Source organism: Hyaena hyaena, unplaced genomic scaffold (assembly GCF_003009895.1).
Source record: "Hyaena hyaena isolate Hyena2069 unplaced genomic scaffold, ASM300989v1 scaffold_123, whole genome shotgun sequence".
NCBI classification, from domain to species: domain Eukaryota; kingdom Metazoa; phylum Chordata; class Mammalia; order Carnivora; family Hyaenidae; genus Hyaena; species Hyaena hyaena.
The window spans coordinates 1674363-1695851 of NW_024080756.1; the positions used below are offsets into that span (position 1 = coordinate 1674363).

The 21489-nt window shown below is 44.4% G+C and overlaps 1 protein-coding gene across 3 annotated transcripts in view; it reads right to left on the bottom strand.

The window, feature by feature from the left end:
- Positions 1–21489, bottom strand: part of SCML4 (Scm polycomb group protein like 4) — a 107768-nt gene that overhangs the window by 33284 nt on the left and 52995 nt on the right. Inside the window, exons 2-4 of one of the 3 annotated variants that reach the window (XM_039237420.1) lie at positions 21216–21387; positions 5173–5302; positions 2806–3006 (exon numbers count right to left, since the gene is read on the bottom strand). In XM_039237420.1, coding sequence (XP_039093351.1) covers positions 2806–3006; positions 5173–5302; positions 21216–21371 — 487 coding nt within the window. In that variant the 5' untranslated portion in view covers positions 21372–21387. Of the gene's footprint in view, positions 1–2805; positions 3007–5172; positions 5303–21215; positions 21431–21489 lie in introns of all 3 variants that reach the window. The other 2 variants (XM_039237419.1, XM_039237421.1) reach the window with 2 other exon arrangements.

Sequence of the window (21489 nt, forward strand, 5' to 3'; positions counted from 1 at the left end):
AGGGACAAAAACAAGGCTAGTTTTGATTTCAGAACTAACACAAAAAACATTTTAGTCAGAAATGAGAAGAATCTGGTTTTTGTGTGTATAAACTCTTTATATTTTGACAAGAACATTTGTTTCCATCGTTTGGGCCTCATGACTATCCTGTGAGGACACTAGACAAGAGGTTACTACCCCATGTTACAGATAAGGGGACTGAGAAGAGGGCGTAGAGCAGTTTTTCCACTCATGTGGCCTCGAGGGAGCCCTTGGCCGTCGTGTTAATACTCCAAGTGACTCTGCTTGGGAGAGCAGGCAAAGCACAACCAACAGGCCCACTGAGGGGTTGATCCTGACAACTCAGACACTCTGGAAATCCCCTCTTAGTGGGAGTGTTGCTGTTTGCCTCCAATATTTTAGAAGATTAACTGATGGAAACTGAATCCACAGCAGGAGAGTCTGGGTCATCAGGCCTAATCCAAAAATCAAGGTGCATACACTCTCGGAGGTGCCTGGAAGGGCCACCTCCTAGAAGCAACCAAGGCATTTATGAGACCATAAGGCCTACCCCTCTGGGATAGCATGGCTCAGGCAAGGCACGCAATACTGCTCCCTGAGGCCTTGAGGTGGCCCAAGGCCCACCCATGGCAGTCTGGTTCCTTTAGCTCAGCACAAATGTCACCATTTTCTGTGTTGTGCCATGGGAATGTTCAGAAAGCATGCCCTGAGGATGAGGTGGAAAGTGGGAGAGTCTGTCTATTTCTCCCTGAGCCCCTCTCATAGCTTTCTGAGCTTCCACATCACCATCAGTAACATGAAGGACCGCCTTGCCACTCTGCCACCTCCAGGAAGCAGCATGAGGAGTCCTCTGGCGCTCCTGGATTCTCCAAGATACTAAGACTGAGCGCTCAGCTCTTTGCTTCCTGGGAATCCCTCAGCCAAGGGAAAGTTGGCAGGGCTTTGCCCAAGCTTGTGTTGTGCCAGACACTGTGGAACCTGCTCCCCAGTGCCAAGGCCCCTGAGGCCACAGAAGGGCTGAGCAGGAGAGCAGGGAAAATGGTTCTCCCACCTTAGGGGGAAGGGCCATAAAAAACTCAGTGGGATGGAATTCGCTCAAGAGGGTGGGCACCCAGTACAGGAAGAACTTTCTCTTAGCACTATGTCTGTGTCTTGAGCCCTGCTCTTCAGCAAGGAAAAGGACAAGGCCTTCAGCCTGAGAGAGGTTTGAGAACCTAGCCCTCAGACAAATACCAGGAGAAAAATGGCCTGTGGGCTCTCAGAAAGCTGACAACAAGACTCTCCTCATAGCCTCTCTCAGTGCAGTACTTCTTCCTCTTATCTCTGCGTGCATCTGCTGAAGTTTCTTAAAAGTCACCCTGGGTCAGCCACACGTACCCAGACTTTGCCAAGTTCTATTTTAGTCAGTTACCAGCAAGTCAGACCCAGCTTCCTGCCCGGAGGGAGCTCCAGAAGGTGGGCAGAACCAATCACAGCTGGCGAAACTGGTTAGACAACCTCCTCATCCCCAAGCCCTGGGGATCTCGAGTTAAATAAGATGTCCCTGCTTTGGTTCTTTAGGACACAGCGATATTAGAGGCCCCTCTCCCCTGACCTACTCTTAGATGGCTGGCAGGGTTATCTGCACCACCCCATTGCTGGAGAATCTTCTCTCTACTCCCTGGTGATACAGAGGCCATGGCTTTGATGCTGGGCCAAAGAAGACACCATGCTGTGCCCTTGGAGTCAAGACATCTTGCAAAGGGCTGGTGCTCTGAGGCTTAAGGGCAAATGGTAACAACGATTGTGTAGAGAGCCATGGGTAAGGCAGAAAGAGCCTCTGCAGTCAAACTTTTGAAGGGGGCAGTGCTCCCAACTCTGCCTCCCACCTTAGTTGACAACTGCCACTCCCTCTGGAAGCTCCTGGGGCAGGGCTGAACCTGGATGATGGTGGTGCCAATGGGAGAAGGGATTGACCCTGAAGGAGCTTTTACAAAAAACAACAACCCACCCCATAAGAGGGGCTTGGGACCATGAGCTTCCTCACAGCCCTGCATGGTAATATGTGTCATGAAGAAGGAATGAGGCAAAGGAAGGGAGAATAGATTGTGACATGGGCTGATATTTTAGACTGGGTGTTCAGTAAAGGTCTCCTGGATAAGGCAGCATTTGAGTTGAAACCCGAAGGAAGTCCAGGAGCAAGTCACACATGGACAGCTGGGGGAAGAACATTCCAGAAAGAACAGCAGGTGCAAAGACCATGAGGCAGAAGCATGGTTGGAGGATAACAGGGGGAACGGCAAGGAGGCCACCATGGCTACAGCAGAGCGAGGACTTAAGACAAGTGACTGGGAGATCAAAGAGGTAGCCAGGGCCAGGTCACATAGGGCCTCTGGGTCATCATAAGGACATGGGCTTTTTCCTGGAGTGACATGAGAGCCATTGAGGGTGCAGGGCAGAGGAGGGGCACGATATAACTTTGATTTTTAAAGAAAAAGAGTGGCTGCTGTTAGGGGTGAACCATGGCTGGCTTCTGGATATATTTTGAAGTTGGAGCAATAGGATTTACTGATGAACTGGGCATGGGAAGCTTATCAGTAGAGAGAAGAGTCAAAGATGAGGATTCTTATTGAGGTCTGGAAGCATCTTCTCCTTGAGCCCAGAGAAAGGCCGTCAGCACACAGGCTAATCTAAGACCCCCTGGAGCCCAGCAGATGAAAGACAGACACTTTGCCACAGCCACTATCCCCCAAGCCTGAATATGACTTCTTCTGTCTTCAGAGAGACACCATGGACCTTCTCATACAGTGTGCCCCGGGGCCTTACCTGATACCATCTCGGCACCATAGCCTTGTTTGACCAGGGAGAAGACCAGCTTCTGCTGGTGGGCACAGTCGATGCACGCTTGCACAGCCTGCTGCAAGACTGCCGACGGCCTCTCGGGCCCGAAGTGCTCGGGAAGCTGCTGCACCTTCCTCCTCTCCAGGTACGGCCCTGCATTGGCTTGCTTGTTGATGTAGAGGCAGACTGTGGAAACAGAGCCACAAAGCCCTCAGCATCAGGTGCATCAGACAGGCCAGGGGGCTGCTCCTATGTGCATGGATGCCCCCTTGGCCCTCACCTTGGGGAAGGCTGAGAAGAACAAAAGTGGGACTGATTCTCCCCAACGTAAGAAGGAAAAGGGGCAAAAAAGCCAATCGCTCCCAACTGCCAGGTTTGCTCTGAAGAGAACCTCTTGGTTGGAAACAGATAGACAGGTGAGTCCCCTCTGATGTATTTGAATCTGAATTGCAGATAATAATGGAGGCCAATATGGACCATGTGTATAAATGTATTTCCATACTGGGCATGCACACGTATAATATCTTCCCTCCTCCTCGAAAGGAGCTGTTAAGCTTAAACATAATGTTTGCCCAATCTTTTAGTTAACCTTCAGTGAATGAAAAAATTAAGATGATGCTGATTACTCCAAAGACTGTATATTCAATGAAGTTCTAAAGAGAGTGCTAAATTTAATGTCAGAGATTTTAAATACTCAGCTGCCCATTTAGGATAGCCCAACCAATGGTCCCCATGCTATTAAAGTATTATATCCCATCAGTAAACAAATCTTGAGCACATGCCCCAAAACGTGTTTATTTTTTATAGGTTATATACATTCCTGACTATTTTAATATATTGCATGCATTTTAAAACATAACCAAGAAATAGAAATTTTTTAAGTAAAGATTAATAGTAGGTGTCATATTTTCTTCCCCATGTTAACAACTCCTTGCTTGTCTCCCCTGGCTACCTCCATTCCAGGGTATGAGGAACTTACCTTGGGGGCTGTTAGTGCAAAGCAGTGTTGAAAAGGGGCATTAAGGGGACACCAGTAGGATTTGGAAAGGATGAAACAGTAACAACAAAGGTGAAGAAAGCTTTTATTGAGCACCTACTCTATTCCAGGCACTTTGTGCACTTTATCTTGTTTGATTCTCAAGATGAGCCCGAGAGCAGCGTATGATTACTTTCTTTACTAATGAAGAAACCAAAGCTTAAGGGGTTGGATGGCTGTTCTAAAGTCTAAAGTGTAATTAATGGTACAACGGGGATCTGGACTCAAGTCTTTCTGATGTCAAGGCCTGTGCTTTTTCTGCTCCACTAGGCTGCCTTCTCTTGCACTCATCCCAGATGATTACGGAAATCTAATCAATAAGGGAACTTCATGCCAGGCACTGTGCTAGATTGATCCTACAGAGAAAATAGTGAACCAGATTCACACGGTCCCTGGCTTCCCAGAGCTTGGGGCCCAGCTGGGGAGCCAGAGCTACTCAGAGCTCCACAGGAAGCCATGTGGGACCATGGTTTCTAGAGAATCACTAGGGAAGTGCTAGACCGGCCCATCCTGAAGACCCTGGCAGGAGTCAGTGATGGTTTTCTGGAGCAAGGTATGCTTGCACTGAGATAAAAGGGAGGAGTAGGGGACCAGTGGGAAGATCATTCTAGATGGGAAGGCAATATGCCGAAATCCTATGGGGTGAGGGGGATGGAGGCCAGTGTTTAGGGACTGAGAGGAGAGCAATGAACCACAGGGCTCCATCGACCAGATTAACAAGTTTGATTTTTACCTAAGAGCAACAGGAGGGGAATTGAATGGATTTAAGCGGGATGGGAGTAGGAGTGGCTTGTGATGAGAAGGACAGTATATATGTGTGTGAGAGAGAGGGATGCCACCCTACTGCTGGTACTTTCCTGATGGAACTGTTTGTTGATGGACACCCCATGAGAAAGATTGGACTGAGCTCTACTTTGACTGCATTGGAGCCACCAGGTAGGATTAAGAGAAGTTAGGGTCTTTAGGGGGTCTGGAAGCACAAACACAGAGATGGAAACTCTTCAAGGCAAGCAGGGTCTCTCTTGGTGGAAAGTAAACCTGGCTCTGAAAATAAAACACTAGGCCACCAAACCACTCTTTCTAGCCCCACCCCAAAGCAATCAGCTGAATCTAAGGTGCATTGAAAACCAAGTTTCAAGTAATCCTACCTGTGAGACACTTAAACTAATATTCTCAGAGAATCTGGTTTTTCTGTCCACCAGTGAACACACTAAATCCTTCATTAGAGCTATCCCAGTGACAACTCTTCAGTTCACAAAGTAACTGCTAGCTGGCTGGCTGACCATCACAGCCTTAGAGGTCATCCTCTGACTTACCTGTGAGAGCCTGTGGGGCGGCCAAGCTGGGTATGGTGGCTGCATCCTGAGGGATGGAGCTGAGATCTGGCTCCGGTGTGCTCCGCGGAGGTGAGAGGGCTAAAGGAGTCATAAGAACCCGAGACTTGAGCTGCAAGACAGAGCCCATTTGATCAAGGAAAATCTGGAAACGCTTCCTACACTTGCTCCAAATTTTTCCTGGATGTCAATTAACCTTTGTTACTTGATCATGTTTCCACACCTTTTTATTGTACAGCTAAGGAGCTGAACTTCAGATTCAAGTTCATGATCAAGATTCATGTTTGGGGTCACGCTCAGAGGTCAGCTCTGCACCCCACCCTTATAGTGGAGCCACCCAGGAAATGGTTGCGTCGGGCAATGAGTGTGGGAACACAAGAGCTAGGAACAGTTGAAGCGAATGAGCTCTCTGAGTGCAGGATGCAGGGTAGGGGATTCCCAGGCTGTGAATCCTTAGAATTCTGTGGTCAGAGCTTTCCCAACAGCCACCCTGAGACTGATCCTCACTCTCTGCTGAGCTTTCTGCTCTCAAAGGTCACTGGATCCTGTTGGAAAAGTGAGCAGAATCCATTCCTCCAAGGGTGGACAGGAGTGTATTGTCTGGTAGTGAGAAGCTGCCACCTTGAAGGTCTCATTTGAAATCAGAAATGCTGCTGGTCCGTGGACCACACTTTGAGTAGCAAGGTGTGTGTATTTTGTTGTTAATATATATGCCGACCCCACCCAATTCTAACTTGCTATCTGTATTTTTAGGATAGAATAATAATAATAGCAGTCTTGAAAAAAACAGTATTCCTCCTGCTAATTATGCACTCGTTCTACATTTATTCATGTATTCACTCAACAAATATGTATTGAGTGTCTATTGAAAGCCAGACACTCTTCTAGTTACTAGGGATACAACAGGGAACAAATCAGACAAACATCTTTGCCCTCATGGAATGACATTCTATTGGAGGTAAACAGACAACCAACAGAATAAAGTATATGATATAGTATATTAGATGGTGATAATAGCTGGAGGTAAAAATAAGGAGAGAAAGGGAATAAAGTATAATTGAGTTGTACTTTAGATTAAAATCTTATTTATTTTTTTTAAATGTTTCTTTGAGAGAGAGACAGAGAGACAGAGAGCAAGCACAAGTGGGGAGCAGGGACAGAGAGAGAGGGAGAGAAAGAATCCCAGGCAGGCTCTGTGGTGCTTTGACAGTGTGGGACTCGATCCCACAACCATGGGATTATGACCTGAGCTGAAATCAAAAGTTGGACATCCAACCAAAGAAGCCACCCAGACACTCTTAAATTGAAATTTTAAAATAGGGTGGTTAAGGCACTTCTTGGGTGACACTGCACAAAGATTCCAGGGAGATGGGGGGGCAGGGAGGGACAAGTCATACCCATGTCTATGGGAAGAATTTTCCAGTGAGTGAGAATATCAAGTGCAAAGGTCCCAAAACAAAAGCATGCCTGGAGGGAAACAGTAGTGAGACTGGAGAGATAAAACCACAGGGCTTTGCAGGATACTGTACGTTCTTTGACTTTTACTCTGAGCTCCTTTTGATTGTATTGTATTGTATTGTATTGTATTTTTCGAGACAGAGAAAGAAAGTATGTGTGCACATGAGCTGGGGAGGGGCAGAGGGAGAGAGAGAATCCCAAGCAGGCTCCATGCGCAGTGCATAGCCCAATGTGGGGTTTGATCTCAAAACTGCAAGATCATGACCTGAGCCAAAATCAAGGGTCAGACACCTAATAGGCTGAGCCATCCAGGTGCCCCTACTCTGAGCTCTTTAAAGCAGAGAAACTACAGGATCTAAACTGACATTTTAACAATCTGACTATTGTTTTGAGAAGAGACTAAAGGGGCACAAGTGGGAGGACCACTAATCCAGAGTAGGTGAGAGATGATGGTACATTAGATTAGGTTGATAGGAGTGGAGGAGCTGAGAGGTGGACAGACTCTGCATAGAATTTCAAGGTAGACTCAGCAGGACTTACTGCCACACTGAATGTGGTGTGTGTGAGAGAGAAAGAAGTCCAAGATGACTCCAAGATTTGGGCCAGGAAGTCTGTAGATAGAATACTGGATTTTTGGGGGGTGGGAGACAGACTAGGGAAGACCAGAGGCTTATTTTGGACATGTCAAGTTTATGATGCATACATCCTAGTAGAGATGTTAAGTAGGCAGGTGCATGTACTAAAGTATGGCATTCTGGAGGAAAGTCTATAGGGAGATTTAATTTGAGAATCATCAATATAGAGTTGACATTTAAGGCCATGATAATGGGCAAGATCATCAGAGAATAACATGGAAGGAATGTAGATGGAAAGAGAAAAATCTAAGCACTGAGCCCTACAAGACTTCAATATGAAGAGTCTTGGAGAGATGAGGAGGAACTAGCAAAACAAACCAGGAAAGGGGTGCCTGGGTGGCTCAGTTGGTTAAGCGGCCGACTTTGGCTTAGGTCATGATCTCATGGTCTGTGAGTTCAAATGCAACATCAGGCTCTGTGCTAACAGCCTGGAGCCTGGAGCCTACTTCAGATTATGTGTCTCCCTCTCTCTCTGCCCCTCCTCTGCTTATGCTCTCTTTTTCTCTCTCTCTCAAAAAATGAATAAAAACATTAAAATTTTTTTAAATTTTTTAATCTTTTATTCAGTTCTTTGAGAGAGAGACAGAGAGAGATATTGAGTTTGAGTGAGCGAGGGGCAGAGAGAGGGAGACACAGAATCCGAAGCAGGCTCCAGGCTCTGAGCTGTCAGCACAGAGCTCGACACAGAGCTTGAACTCGTAAACCGCGAGATTATGGCCTAAGCTGAAGTTAGACACTTAATTGAGTTACCCAGGCGCCCCCCCAAAAATTTTAAAAAAACAGGAAAGACATCTAGTGGGGTGGAAAGACAACTGGAAGAGTGTGGCCTTGTGGGAGCCAAATGGAGAAAGTGTTTCATGAAGAAGAGAGTGGTCGGTCATGTCAAAAGCTCCGCTCTGACAGGAAGACTGGAAGTGGCCCTTAGATGTGCAACTTCTCAGCAAGAGAGGTGGTCCTGCACTGGGTGGGAAAAGAACCTGATTATAATTAGCTCAAGAAATAATGGGGAGAGAAGCATTGGGATCAAGAAGTAAAGTCACCTCTTTCAAGGAGGTCTGTCTGAAAGGGGAGTCAAATATTAGCCACAGCAAGAAAGAAAAGTCAGATCAAATGATTCACATCCATTAGGATAGCTACCATCAAAAACTCTGCTTTCTCTCTCTCAAAAATAAATACACAATAAAATTAAAAAAAACAGAAATGGTTATGATGGTAAATTTTTTCCCATGTGTCTTTTACCACATTAAAACATTTTAAAAAATCTTTTAAGATTTTTGGTATTTGAGATGGGAGAAACATGTCTTAATGCTGATGGAAATAATCCAGTTGAGAGGGAAGAAAAAATGATATGAGGGAATGCATGGAGAACTACTAGCTTCAGGACTCTGAGTAGGTGAGAGGGGATGAGATTCAGTGAATGGAGGCGGGTGCGTGGGAGGGGGGTGGCAAGGCCTTAGAGAGAAACACAGACCTTTCATCTATTTAATGGCAAGGCAGAATATAATGACCTGGATCTGGGGTGGGTGGATGTGGAGGTGGGAGCTTACAAAAGGTCTCTTCTGATGGTTTCTAGTTTCTCAGTGATGCCGGAAGCCTGAGTGCGAGGACAGAGGAGAGTGTGTTAATGAACTAGGAGGCTGGGAGAAGTGGGGTGTGGCTGCTGAGCAACATGGAGGGCACAGTGGGATGTGTGGACATGAATTTAAGCTCACTGAAATGAATTTAGAAGTTGTTCAGTCAAAAGTGAGCACACTGGCTGCACAGGGCTGTATGGGTGCAGCATCTGGGGCTTTGCAAGAGACCCTGTGTAAGTCAGAAGCTACAATGAACAACAGAGATTTCACCTTATTCTGCATTTAGCATTTGAAAAATTAAAGGGCCCATCATGTAGCAATACACTGCTAAGTACTATGAAAACAATCTGAAAGAAACCTCAGTGGTGGGAAGGAGCAGACCAGAAACCTGCTGTGACTGACTCCAGCATGGTTCCCTCATCTACCAAGTGTGACAAGGGAACAGTTACCCTGCCTATTCTCCCAGGTCCTGCACTAAGGGTCCCTCTGAAAGTCTTTTGAGAAATGATGTGCTGCCCTGCATGCCTTGTGATGGAGAGGCTGGTGATGGCAGTGCCCAAGGACTGTGGGCAGCAGACTCTGGAAGGGCCTTGGTTATAATCTCTTTTACAGGCTTAAAGCCCCCCAAGCAACATACAGATAATGATGTTGGTGGGGAAAAGGCAAGATTTGGCAAGTTGTCATTTTACACCCTGTGGCCTTTAAGTGAATCGCACAAAGATCCTCATGACCCTTCTCTAAAAAGATGATGGCGATAGTGTTGATGATGAGGATGGTGAGGGCGGTGACGGCTGATGAGAACGGTGAGGACGGCAATGACGGTGAGGATGGTGATGGCAGCTAAGACTTAGGTTGACAGACACTGTTGGCTGTTCACGTAAATGTCATGATGACTCTAACATCTAATGCTTGCTTGCTACTTTAATATTTATTATAAAAGGTTCTGTCCATTGAACCCACCTCCAGTGAAGCAATAAAATTATAGCTGGTTGTTACTTCTGCCTGTCATTTATGCCCAGATAAAGCAATTGAAGAAATTGGAATAAGTCAGCTGGTTGCAGAACAAAATTTCTGCATTCATCCAAACTCTGAAACAACTGCTGGGACTTTTGAACAAAGAAGAAAAACTCATAGTGGCAACTCATGCCACTGTGGGTGGCATACGACTTTTAAAAAATTCTTCTTGGGGGCGCCTGGGTGGCTTAGTCGGTTAAGCGTCCAACTTTTGCTTAGGTCATGATCTCGTGGTTTGTGGGTTCGAGCCCCGCGTCGGGCTCTGTGCTGACTGCCAGCTCGGAGCCTGGAGCCTGTTTCAGAGTCTGTGACTCCCTCTCTCTCTCTGACCCTCCCCTGCTCACACTGTCTCTCTCTCTCTCCTAGAAATAAATAAATAAATAAATAAATAAATAAATAAATAAATAAACATTTAAAAAAATAAAAAAATTCTTCTTGGTAAGGGAATAAATTATCAGTAGGAATATCTTTGAGTTAGCATTCTGAAATTTCTATGTCATTGGCTAATATAAAGGGAAAAAATCTAGACTAGGAATGGGAGTCACATATGATTTTAGGGGGCTCCTAAAACAGAAATGAGCCCAAGGACTAGAAATGTCCTTTGGTGTGATGCGGGGCCCATTGTCAGTGCCTCTCCCATGTGTGGAATGAGGAGTTCCCTGTGTGCCCCGGTGCATCCAGGCTTTTCTCTGGCAGGGCATTTGTCTTTGCCATTGCTAGTTTTTGTTGTTGCTGTTGTTGTGTTGTGTTATGTTTGTTTTTTTTAATGTTTATTTATTTAGAGAGAGAGAGAGTAAGAAAACATGAGAAGGGGAGGGGCAGAGAGAGAAGGAGGGAGAGAATCTCAAGTAAGCTCCACATTATCAGCACAGAGCCCGGCATGGGGCTCAATCTCACCAACCGTGAGATCATGATCTGAGCTGACATCAAGAGTCAGAGGCTTAAATGACTGAGCCACCCAGGCGCCGTTGCTATGTTCTGTTTTTTAAGTGGACAAAACAAAACAGAATGCTCCTATTTTGGTTTCTAATACCATTCTTCAATAAAAGAAACAAGGACTCCTTGGAGAAATGGCTGATTCTAGGACAAGGGCAGGAAATATACAAGATGAGCGTGGGGCATCTTGTCCCAGAAAGTAAAGTCAGAAAGTACTGCACACACACACACACACACACACACACACACACACACACAATAATGAGGGCAGGTCATGGACATAGGAGTCAATCAAAAGAGCTTCTAATGCCCAAATCTAGAACAATATGAGCAATAAATAAAGAATGGGTAATGGATTATAATTCAAAGTATACAATAAATAACCATGACTCCATACTGGCGTAAATGAATGATTGACTAGAGAGATACATGGAGGAGAATAGATAAGCCTCCTCTGCATTGATATTCAAAATGATTTGGAGTATAACTTCTCACTCCTTAAGTGTGTGCTGCACATAGTGACTTCCTTCCAAAGAGGATGGTATGGAAATGCAGAAAAAGTAACTTTACAGTGGAGAAACCTGTCAAACATCACCTCAGGCAGGTGATCAAGGTCACCATCGACAGTGATAAGCCATGTTGACAGTATGCATCCTCCATATGGCACGGTGGGAATAGCACCTTACCCTTGGAATCTTCTTCCCAGAGACCCATGACTCCAGTCTAATCATTAGTAAAATATCAGACAAACCCAAGTTATAGAACATTTTACAAAACACTTGACCAATACTCCTAAACTGCCAATGTCATCAAAAACAAGGAAAGTCTGAGAAACTTTTACAGCCCAGGGGAACCTAAGGAGACATGACAACAAAATGTTAATGGGATATCCTGGATAAATCCTGGAACAGAAGAGGGGAACACTAATGAATCTGAATAAAATATGGTCATTATTTAATAATGATATATTATAATTGGCTCACTACTTGTGACAAATGTATCATAGTAATATAAAATGTTAACAATAGAGGAAACTAGGTATGGGGTATATGAGAATTCTCTGTTTTATCTTTGCAACTCTCCTGTAAATCCAAAGCTGTTCCAAAAATATAGTTTATTTGTAAAATATTAAAAACAGATTCTGGCAGGATAAACTGGGTAAAATGGAGAGGAAGAAGGGAGGAGAAGCCTCTTTCTTGGAAGCATAAGACTGGAGGAAGATTAGGTGCCCAGGATGCCGTGCTCTGACATATTGGAGCTAATCCTTGACCTTCAAAGACAGCAGTCCTGTACAGAGGCTGGCTAAGTTGGCACCTTTACCTGAAATTCAAAACCCCAATCAAATGGGTGTGGTGACTCCTCATCCAAGGCGTGATTGCCAGTGGCTGCTGGAGGGGCTGTGCCTTGCCGGGGTAAAGTATTGTGGTGGGTGAAGCAGAGGAGTAAGGAGTTGGCCCCTGCCAGCTGGCATCTCCACCAAAGGGGGCTGGGGAATCTGGGAGCAGTTCATCTTTCTTTTCCGTTTACAGATCCAAAATAAGGGCCTGGAGAGTTTCTTGCTCCAGCTGTCTTTCAGGGAAGACCTTCTCTAAGACATTTGCTAGAGAATCACTGGAAAGAGTTGTGGGAGGGGAGGATTTGTTTGCAAACTGAGATGTGTGGCCAGGGGACACTAATGGAGGAAGGGTCAGTTGATGTAAAATTTGAAGGATTTTTCTAGAACTATGGAAGCGTGGCGGAAACAAAAATACCAAGTAAGCAACATTTCATAGATTGACAGCAAGAGGTTGGTAATCCGAGAACAGAGAATGTGGTTAGGGGACTATGAAGATGTGTAGAGAATGCCTGCACATCAGCAGAGATGAACCAACAAAATAAAATTTATTTTTTAAAATAAATTTTATTATTTTCATTTTTTAATGTTTTATTTATTTCTGAGAGAGAGAGAGAGCAGGGGAGGGTCAGAGAGAGAGAGAGAGAGAGACACGGAATCTGAAGCAGGCTCCAGGCTCTGAGCTAGCTGCCAGCACAGAGCCCGACGCGGGGCTCGAACCCATGAACCACAAGATCATGACCTGAGCCAAAGTCAGACGCTTAACCGATTGAGCCACCCAGGCGCTCCCAAAATGAAAGTTAAAAATAAGTTTAGGGTGACTGTGGGCACCTACATTGGAATATGCGCTCAAAGTCCAGCTCAGCCACTCACCAACCCTGTCTTAAATCTTGTCACTTAGGGTTTTGGAGCCTGTCTTTCCTCATCTGTGTGAGGATATCCATACCTCCTCACAGGGATATGATAAGGTTTAAATGTAAATAAACCTTTAGCATAGGGCTAATGCAAAGTAGAACTTCATAACCGTTCATTGTCACTATTGCTGATGGTATGGAGAAAAAGGGCATGATGAGAAGGAGAGTGCCCACATTTCCTCACCCATGAAGTGGACACAGAACAGGCATGATTTCAGTCATCAACTACATATTGCTGATGCCCTGCAGGAGAGCGGCCTGAGCACAGGGCTCGGAGTCAGGTCTGGGATTCGAATCCTGAGTCTGCCGCCAGCTCACATGGGTCTCTGAGCAACTCATCCAGTGCTTCCTGGCTTCATCTTCCAAAGCCATTAGATGGAATAGATTGTTGGTTTCTAAACTCTCTTCTAATCCATAACGCGTATATACCCTGCATTAGATTACTTCTGAATACATTACAGAATTTGAGACAAAAACCGGTGTCAGTGCCATATTTTGAATGTTGATTAGAAGCAATGTGGTATCCTAAATTTCTTTGTAATTCTATTTCCAGAAATAAAGAAAACTACGTTATTCGGATCAACTGAAAACAACCACAAGTAATGGATAAAATGTAAGATTAATGGAAGTACAGGGGAGCTGACAATGTATAAAGAATTATCAGGCCAAGATATAAGTGAAATCTAGGCCTCAGGAATTGCTACGGAGCTCAGGGCTCAGCCAAAGGGCTACAACCTCAGGGTAAAAATAAGCCAGATGTAAACTTGTCCCACCTTACCCCCACCCTCACCTGACAATAAGGAAAGCTGCCTTAATGAGGGGAGTGTGCAGAATCTCTGAAAAGATACTGCCACAAGCTGGATAGTAATTCAATAGAAAACAGAGTGTTAACTTTCCGTGAGTAGAAAAAAATTTAAATACTTAGGAAAAATCCAAAAGAAGGCAGGAAAGATGGGTAAAAGGAGCATAGAATGAATGAGATAAATAGAACACTCAAAATAAGATATACATTTAAACCCAAATTTATCAGTAATTTCTTTAAACATAAATGGACTAAATGCCTAGTTAAAAGACAAAGATTATTAGACTGGATGTTAGGGGTTGAAATGTGTCCCCCAAAATGATATTGAAACCCTAACTCTCGGGACCTGTGAATGTGACCGTATTTGGAAATGAGGTGTGTGCTGATGATCAGTTAAAATGCAGTCATTAGGGCAGGCCCTAATCCAAAATGATTGTATCCTTGTAAAAGGGAAAATTTGGACAGAGACAGTCAAGTGCAGAGGGAAGACAATGTGAAGACACAGAAAGAACACCTTCTACGAGCCAAGGTGTAGGTCTTGATCTTGGGTTTCTAACCTCCAGAACTGTGAGACACTAAATATCTATTGTTTAAGCCACACAGTTTGTTGTACTTTGTGACAGCGGCCCTAGGAAACTAATATACCAGATTTTTTAAATATCATGTTCCGCCTCCCTTCCTTCCCCTCTCCTGCCCTATCTGAGGATAACTTTGTTCATGTCCCTGCCGTAGCTTTTCTTGGGTGCACATTTCTCCTTCGGACTCACTCTCTTTCTCCACATAAGAGGAGAAAGGGTTCTGATGTGATGTTGTGGGAGCAGAATTAGGGAGAACTAAAATGCCTCACTGTGTTTAACCTCAGACTTTAGTCTAAAAAGTTGCCTATTGGAAACGCAACTCAGCTCCAACAACAAGAAGTTTGTAGCCAATGACCTAATTCCATTCCTAGGAGTCAGCCTGTTTCTGGTTACCCGTACATTCTTCTCCCTGCACTGGGAGGAAAGATGGAACACCTAAGCAATGGAGGGGCCAGTATCCTTTGGCCTGGAGGCCTGCTTCGGCAACATGCCCCTTTAGTTAAATCTGAGATCCTAGCTAAGCTATCTTTGAGCTTCTCTAAGAAAATAAAAGTACCCGAATACAATAAACTGCCTACATCACAATGAAGAAAGAAGGGGATTCTTGAAGGTGGGAGGGAAATGCGCTGCTCTCTCGGGCCTTTCAGAGGTACAATCATGGTGGGGATAGGGTAAGGGCGCTGGAGCTTTCTCCCACCATCTCTATGCTGGGTTTGGATTCTTCACTGGTACCAGGGAGCCACTGAAACTGGTGAAGAGCAGAGGTGAGTGGGGTGGGTGGCTGCTGCTTTGCTGAGGGCAGGGCAGAATGGCTTAATTTCCTCCTGATAGAGGGAAGCTGAGAGAGGAGATGATGAATCTGGTACTCCATAGGCACCAGGAGAGAGAAGAAAGAAAAGGGAAACCAAACCAAAACAAAACGAAACAAAAGACACCAGATAAGAGGATATCCAGAAGAATGCATCTATTTGTGAGAATTATTTAATGGGACACTGCCTGCTACGTCCTCTGACCCCAACAATCTTTCATAGAGACCGTACATTTCAAGGAACGTTTAGTGTTGTTGGGTTCCTTACAGAAACTGGTGAGGAGGCCAAGTTCTATGCATCAGCAGGTGTGGGGGTGGCCTTGCAAGTGAGAGAGGAAACATGGCACATCCAGTTACCGGCATCATGTGTGTAGCAGCGCTCAGAGCAGTGGGAAGCTGGAGCTGGCTTGTACACAAAGGATTACTAACATTTTCAGGAATATTGCAAGTTGTTTGTTAAACACGGTGGTTATTAAACATTAAAGTATCTATGCTTCCAGAGTATTAATTTAAAATACATTAAAAACAAGGTAATAGATACTCAAAACTCATCACTGTCTAATTATTTTATTATTGTGCCCACACAGATGTACAGATGCAGGAGTGCAGTACTGCACACACTTACTAATATCATGTCTGAGGATGTCATCTGGACATCTTGAAACTGGCCATGTTGGCAATATCTACACCTTGGAAACTGGCGAATGCTATGAATTATGGCTGGCTTTACTCTTTTGTTGACTTACAGACTTAAGAAAGTGATAGAGAACATTTTAAAACACAAATTAAACTTAAAAGTGTGCCTTCTTTGTAGCTGGGACACTGTGAATAGCACAACAAACAGAACTTTTTGTTTTGACAAACTATCATCCATCCACGATAAATTTGTGAAGAAGTTTATCCCATTCTAACAAAAGAGCAGAATTCCAACATGCAACTTCCCTGTTTACATTTCTCTTCTTAACATAATTGGAAACATGGACTAGCATTCATGCCCGAGTTACACTCAGAGCGCTGGTGGGGAATCATTAACCAGCACGCCCGGGCCTCACGCCCACCACAGCGCCATCAACCTTGGCCCTCGCTCCAGCCCCGGGGTTGGGGCTGGAGGGTAACAGAAAACCACAGGAGAGATGGTCCCTACCCTAGGGGCTGCTTGTTTGTGCTTGTGTAATCATTTTCCTCCACGGGGCACAAGTGCAGCACTGAGCCCACCATCAGGAAGGGGGACTGTGAAGATAGGGACAGGAAGGATTATTCATATCTCTTCTTGCCTTGCACACTACTATGCTACATTTGGTGTTCCGACATAGGCTCTAAGACAACACAAGTTCCGGACAGTCAAAGAATCATCGAAGCCGTTTTGACAGTTTCAATGAAAACACATTTCAGAAAGAGACTTTAAACAAGTGTTGAAACAAACAAAACACTTTCCACTTAAGTTTGAACATTCTCTTACTTGAGATTTTTGTGAATTTGACCTCCTTGTTACACAATGCCAAGAACACATACTCTTTTGGGGGTAGGGAAGTAGGAAGAAAAGGATGACAATAAAAAAGAGAATAAAACCTAATGTTGTGGGGCACCTGGCTGGCTCAGTCGGTTGAGCATCTGACTCTTGATTTCAGCTCAGGTCCTGATCCCAGGGTCTTGAGTTTGAGCCCCATGTGTAGAGCCCATCTGGGATTCTCTCTCTCCCCCTCTATCTCTGCCTCTCCCCCACTTGTGCATGTGTGCTCTCTCTCTCTAAAAATAAATAAACTTTAAAAAAACTAGGTTCTGACCAGTGACATGTAAGTGTAAGGAGTGTGTGCAGCCTTGAATATTGAGTCCTTAAAGGGGAAAGACATGCCTCTACTACCACTGTCCCCCATTTGGCTGGCTAGACTAGCAGGGTAAAGGGAACTGGAGGGACCATTTTATAGCATGAGGTAGGGACTTTGTATTAAGAGGAGCAGAGTGACAACAGAGCAAGAGACTGGGTCCCCAACACCACGGAGGCATCATATCATCCTCAGATGGGCTTCCCAGACTTTAACATAAGAAAGAAGTTAGCTTCCATTTTCTTTAAGCCACTGTTGTTTGGCCTTGGTTACAGCAGCCAGATTTGTATTCTCAATGACACAATTACCAATATTTCAGAACATGTTAACCATTTGTTTTTAATATTTTAGAGATGATCTTCTTTCTAAACATGTTACACTTTTCTAAGCTCATTAAACAGAGCAGACAGGACATAATTTATTCTTTTGGAAAGAGTAAATGGGAAAGCGTAATTACTATTCTGAACAATAACACAAAGAGATTGCCAAGGTCTAGAAGACTTCTGGCCCGACAGTAAGCAGCCTCAGGCTGTGGGACTTGGTTCACTCATACCCAATTCCTGCAGTTTTTCTAACTCCCCTCACTTATCAGGGTTCAAATATGAAAATATTCACAAAATGCTTTGGTCCAGAGCCTCAGAAGCACAGAAGTGCTCAATAAATGTTGTATATGACTATTCTTGCTATAAGTATTAATTATGATGGTAATGATGATGATGCATAGGGGACAAGCAGCTACTTTTACAACCCAACACTTTTTTCTTCCTGCTTAAATCATATTCTCAATCATAAAGACACAAATGCTGGAAGTCTCACTGTTTGCTGACGGTACAATCAGCTGCCTGTACAGAATAGAGGCTGAGTTTCTCCTTGATGCAGACTCTCTTTATCTCTTTAAAAGAGACCTTAATGGTCTTTTTAGTCACAAAATATAAGGAAAATCTATCTTTGACCTTGGTTGTCTCTGAACTAAACTAATAGCAGATGCTTCAAACTGAGATGTAAATTCTGTTTGATAGTGAAGAAGGCTGTTTTCAGGCAGTCGGCGTATGGCTCTTCAGAGAAAATATGATGTTAAGAGGTTTTTGCTTCCTTTGACTGGGGTGTGAAGAAGGCTGTAAGGCCATAAAATGATGCTCTTCTGGCAGTGAGCATGCCCCAGCAATGTGGCTGCAGGCCTGGGCCAAGAGACATGGGCAGATGGGCCCTGGGAGGAGGCATGACCTATGAACTCTGGAGCACTGACATCTGACTACCCACTGAATTCTTCCTTTTCTGCTTTTAATTCACTGATATTATTCTCAAGACCCAGAGAAGGGGTTAAATATGACAGCCCATGTTAGCTGTGCTTGGGTCTTAACGGGAGATCTTGTGCACATTCTTGGACCAGAGAGAGTTTCCACCTGTGCCAGAGCACAGAGGTGATCGACAGTGCAGTTTGGGAGATTGCCAGGCAAGAAGTGACAAATGTCAACAAGTATATATCTGTGATGCAGTCAGCACAACAGGCATCCTCAAGACTCAGGAGCCTTCCAAAGACTCAAACACAGATTATTTCATTACGACAGTATTGTTCGGATGAATGTACCATAATGACGTTATTGAAATAACAAATTTGTTCTTTACTATTTTATACTATTGATAATGTTTTTGTATTTTTACTGTTCTGCATCATTAATAAAACATCACTTAATTATAACAATAATTATTATACTTTCAGTACCCAGCTATGTGTGCAGTCTTCTTCCCCAAAATGTCTTCCCCTTTAAATCTAAGACTATTAAATCGCTATAATCAAGCGTGTAAGAAATGCATACACAATAAAGGTAAATAGACTCTGAAGGAGGACTTGGAAGCATTTTCTTAACAATAAAATACATGACATTTAAGGGTGGACCAAGTAATATCTTATTTCGCTTGCTCAGGGTTTCTTTTTTAACAACTTCTGGCTCCCCAACTGTATCTCGGATAGTTAAAATTGCCAAATTAGTGGCCATTTGGTAAATGGAACAAAACTGTAGTTTCCTCACTGGCTTCTCCACAATTAAAACCTTTTGATTAGTAGTAAAATGGGACTTCTGGGTCTAAGAAGTTGTCAAAATAAAACTGGAGAGACTTAATAGGTTGCCAAATTGATTTTGCGAAGTAAGGACATTTTTTAAATGACCAAATCCTTACGACATACAATTAAATAAAAGAAAACAAACTCTAACACCAAAAGAGTAAGAAGCAGATATTTCAGAACAAAGGATGATCCTTTGGGTGGAATTATTTTAGCTTTATGAAGATCCGCACACTGTTCTTAGGTTTCTCGTGTCATCACGAGGGAGTTAGCACTCCTACAGACAGGCACCTGATTTGGCACCGTTCTCTAACACTTGGGGAACTGTTTGGGATGTTGGCCTGAAATAATTCCCACACGGTTCCCACAGTCCACACGGAAGGTAGACCCAAGGAAGAGCTGTGGCATGTTGCCCCTGGCCAAGTAGCTCTGTGAAGCATGGACATGGGACCTGCCTGCCCTGTGCAAGGCCCACATTGTCAGCTAACTATTCCAAAAGCTTTCTTCCTGCCCGGAGGTGTCTCTGAGTGTTAGGAGCCCTGAAAACTACCCCTTTTAGGAGACAGGAAAATTGCCAAGTCGGGCTCATTCCATGGACCGAATTTCCATTTTTCCTGGCCCTAGAAATGCTGTGTCTGTTGGTAATTTTCATTCTTGGGTCACAGCTCCCAGGGGAGTAGGAGAAAGGCCAAATAGGAGAGAGAAGTTTTCAGTGTGTTTCTTCAGATCCTGGACTTGCTCCCTGGCTCTATCAACAGAAGGGCTGCCCTGCTCCAGCCTTCCAGATGCAATTCCCAGACCGCAGCAATGGTGCAGGTAGCCGAGCTGGGAGGGCCTGCCCTGTGCCGGACACAGACACAGCTCTGAAGCTGAGGTGTCCATGAGAAAGAGGAGGCTCTCTTTTTAGAAAAGAGAGGTGACAGAAGACTTTACTTCATGAGATGGCTGAGTAAACTGGTGACAGAAGACTACTTCATGAGATGGCTGAGTAAAAGCTCCTTTTATTAAAACCCATGACCCCCAAACAACTTTGAGTCTCCTTCCCCCTACCTCCCATTTTTATCTTCCAGCAGTTGGAAGAACTGCAGAGAACCAAAGGGATAAAGGTTGAATTCGTTACCGATTCTTCCGGAAGCTTTGTCTTTCCGCTGACCTGAAATAATTTCCATACATTTTCCTAAATATATGGGAGTTAATTGCCAATTTGCATTTTGTTTGAGTATTCAGATCTCAAGATGGAAACATAAGCTCTTTATTTCAAGAAAATAAATGAAGGAAAACTTCTGAAGCTCATTTTCTAATGCCCGAAAGGCTCGTGGAGAACGAACTCAATAGTCTTTCTTCTCTACTAGCCTCTTCAAAAACATCTTGGAGGAGAAGCTCTCCCTCCTCCGGTTCAGATTGCTTTATGTGATTGCAATTACATCAGAGAATTTCTTTTCCACCCCCTGCCACTCCAAATTGTTAATTCTTCAAAGGGTCACGGGATTTTAATTCTGCCTGATATGCTTCCTTGGAGCCAAACTTGACGTCAGCACTTTTTTATAAGCAGGAAACTATGAATTAACACTCTGAATTTTCATGATGAGTCCCCCTTGTTTAGGCTTTGTTTGGGAAAACTCCTCTATGTCCTTTGACACTAGGCTGCACGCATTATTAATGTAAATGTTTCAGGAACATCATCTGCTTTTACTAAAATAAATGACGAAGGAGTTCTGGAAAGTGGCTTTGAGCGCCGCCCTAGTAGGCACAGTGAGGGGAAAATTCAGTGTCGGAAACACTAATTTAGATGCAAGGCTTAAAATGTGTGTTTAGCCATGACCCTAAAATCTGCTCGCCTTACAACTTTCCCCATCTGGTGCAATTTGCTTTCTCCACTTGTACAAATGCACACGACAGGGACAGCATGCAATGTGTGCCCTGTTGGAACAATGAGGCCTTGTCTGTCACATGCTTCATTGAGAGAAACTTACTTCTCATCCTGTCATTACCTGCCCGCCTTTCCTCACATTCTGCAGTGGGGCTCTGCCCAAGCAGCCGTGCCCCAGCCCAACGTCACTGTGGAGAAAGGAGATGATGGAGCCGTACCTTGTACCCAGGCTTCCGCCCTCTTTTCTTTGGGATCTTCACTGCTGGCAAAGAACCAGCTGAAGCAGAATAAAGGTTATGCACTGCCATCTTCATAGGTGTCGAGTGCAGTGGGGGTCGGCCTCGCTTTCTCCCCGGGATCCTCTGAGACTGCATGTCTGCTGGTGCCAGTCTTACAGAAGGAAGTGACAAATCACTCACAGGCAGAAGAGGTGCTAAGAATTAGTCCAGACACAAAGCAAAACAAAAACAGAAGGGTTTGGTTGGTTTGCAA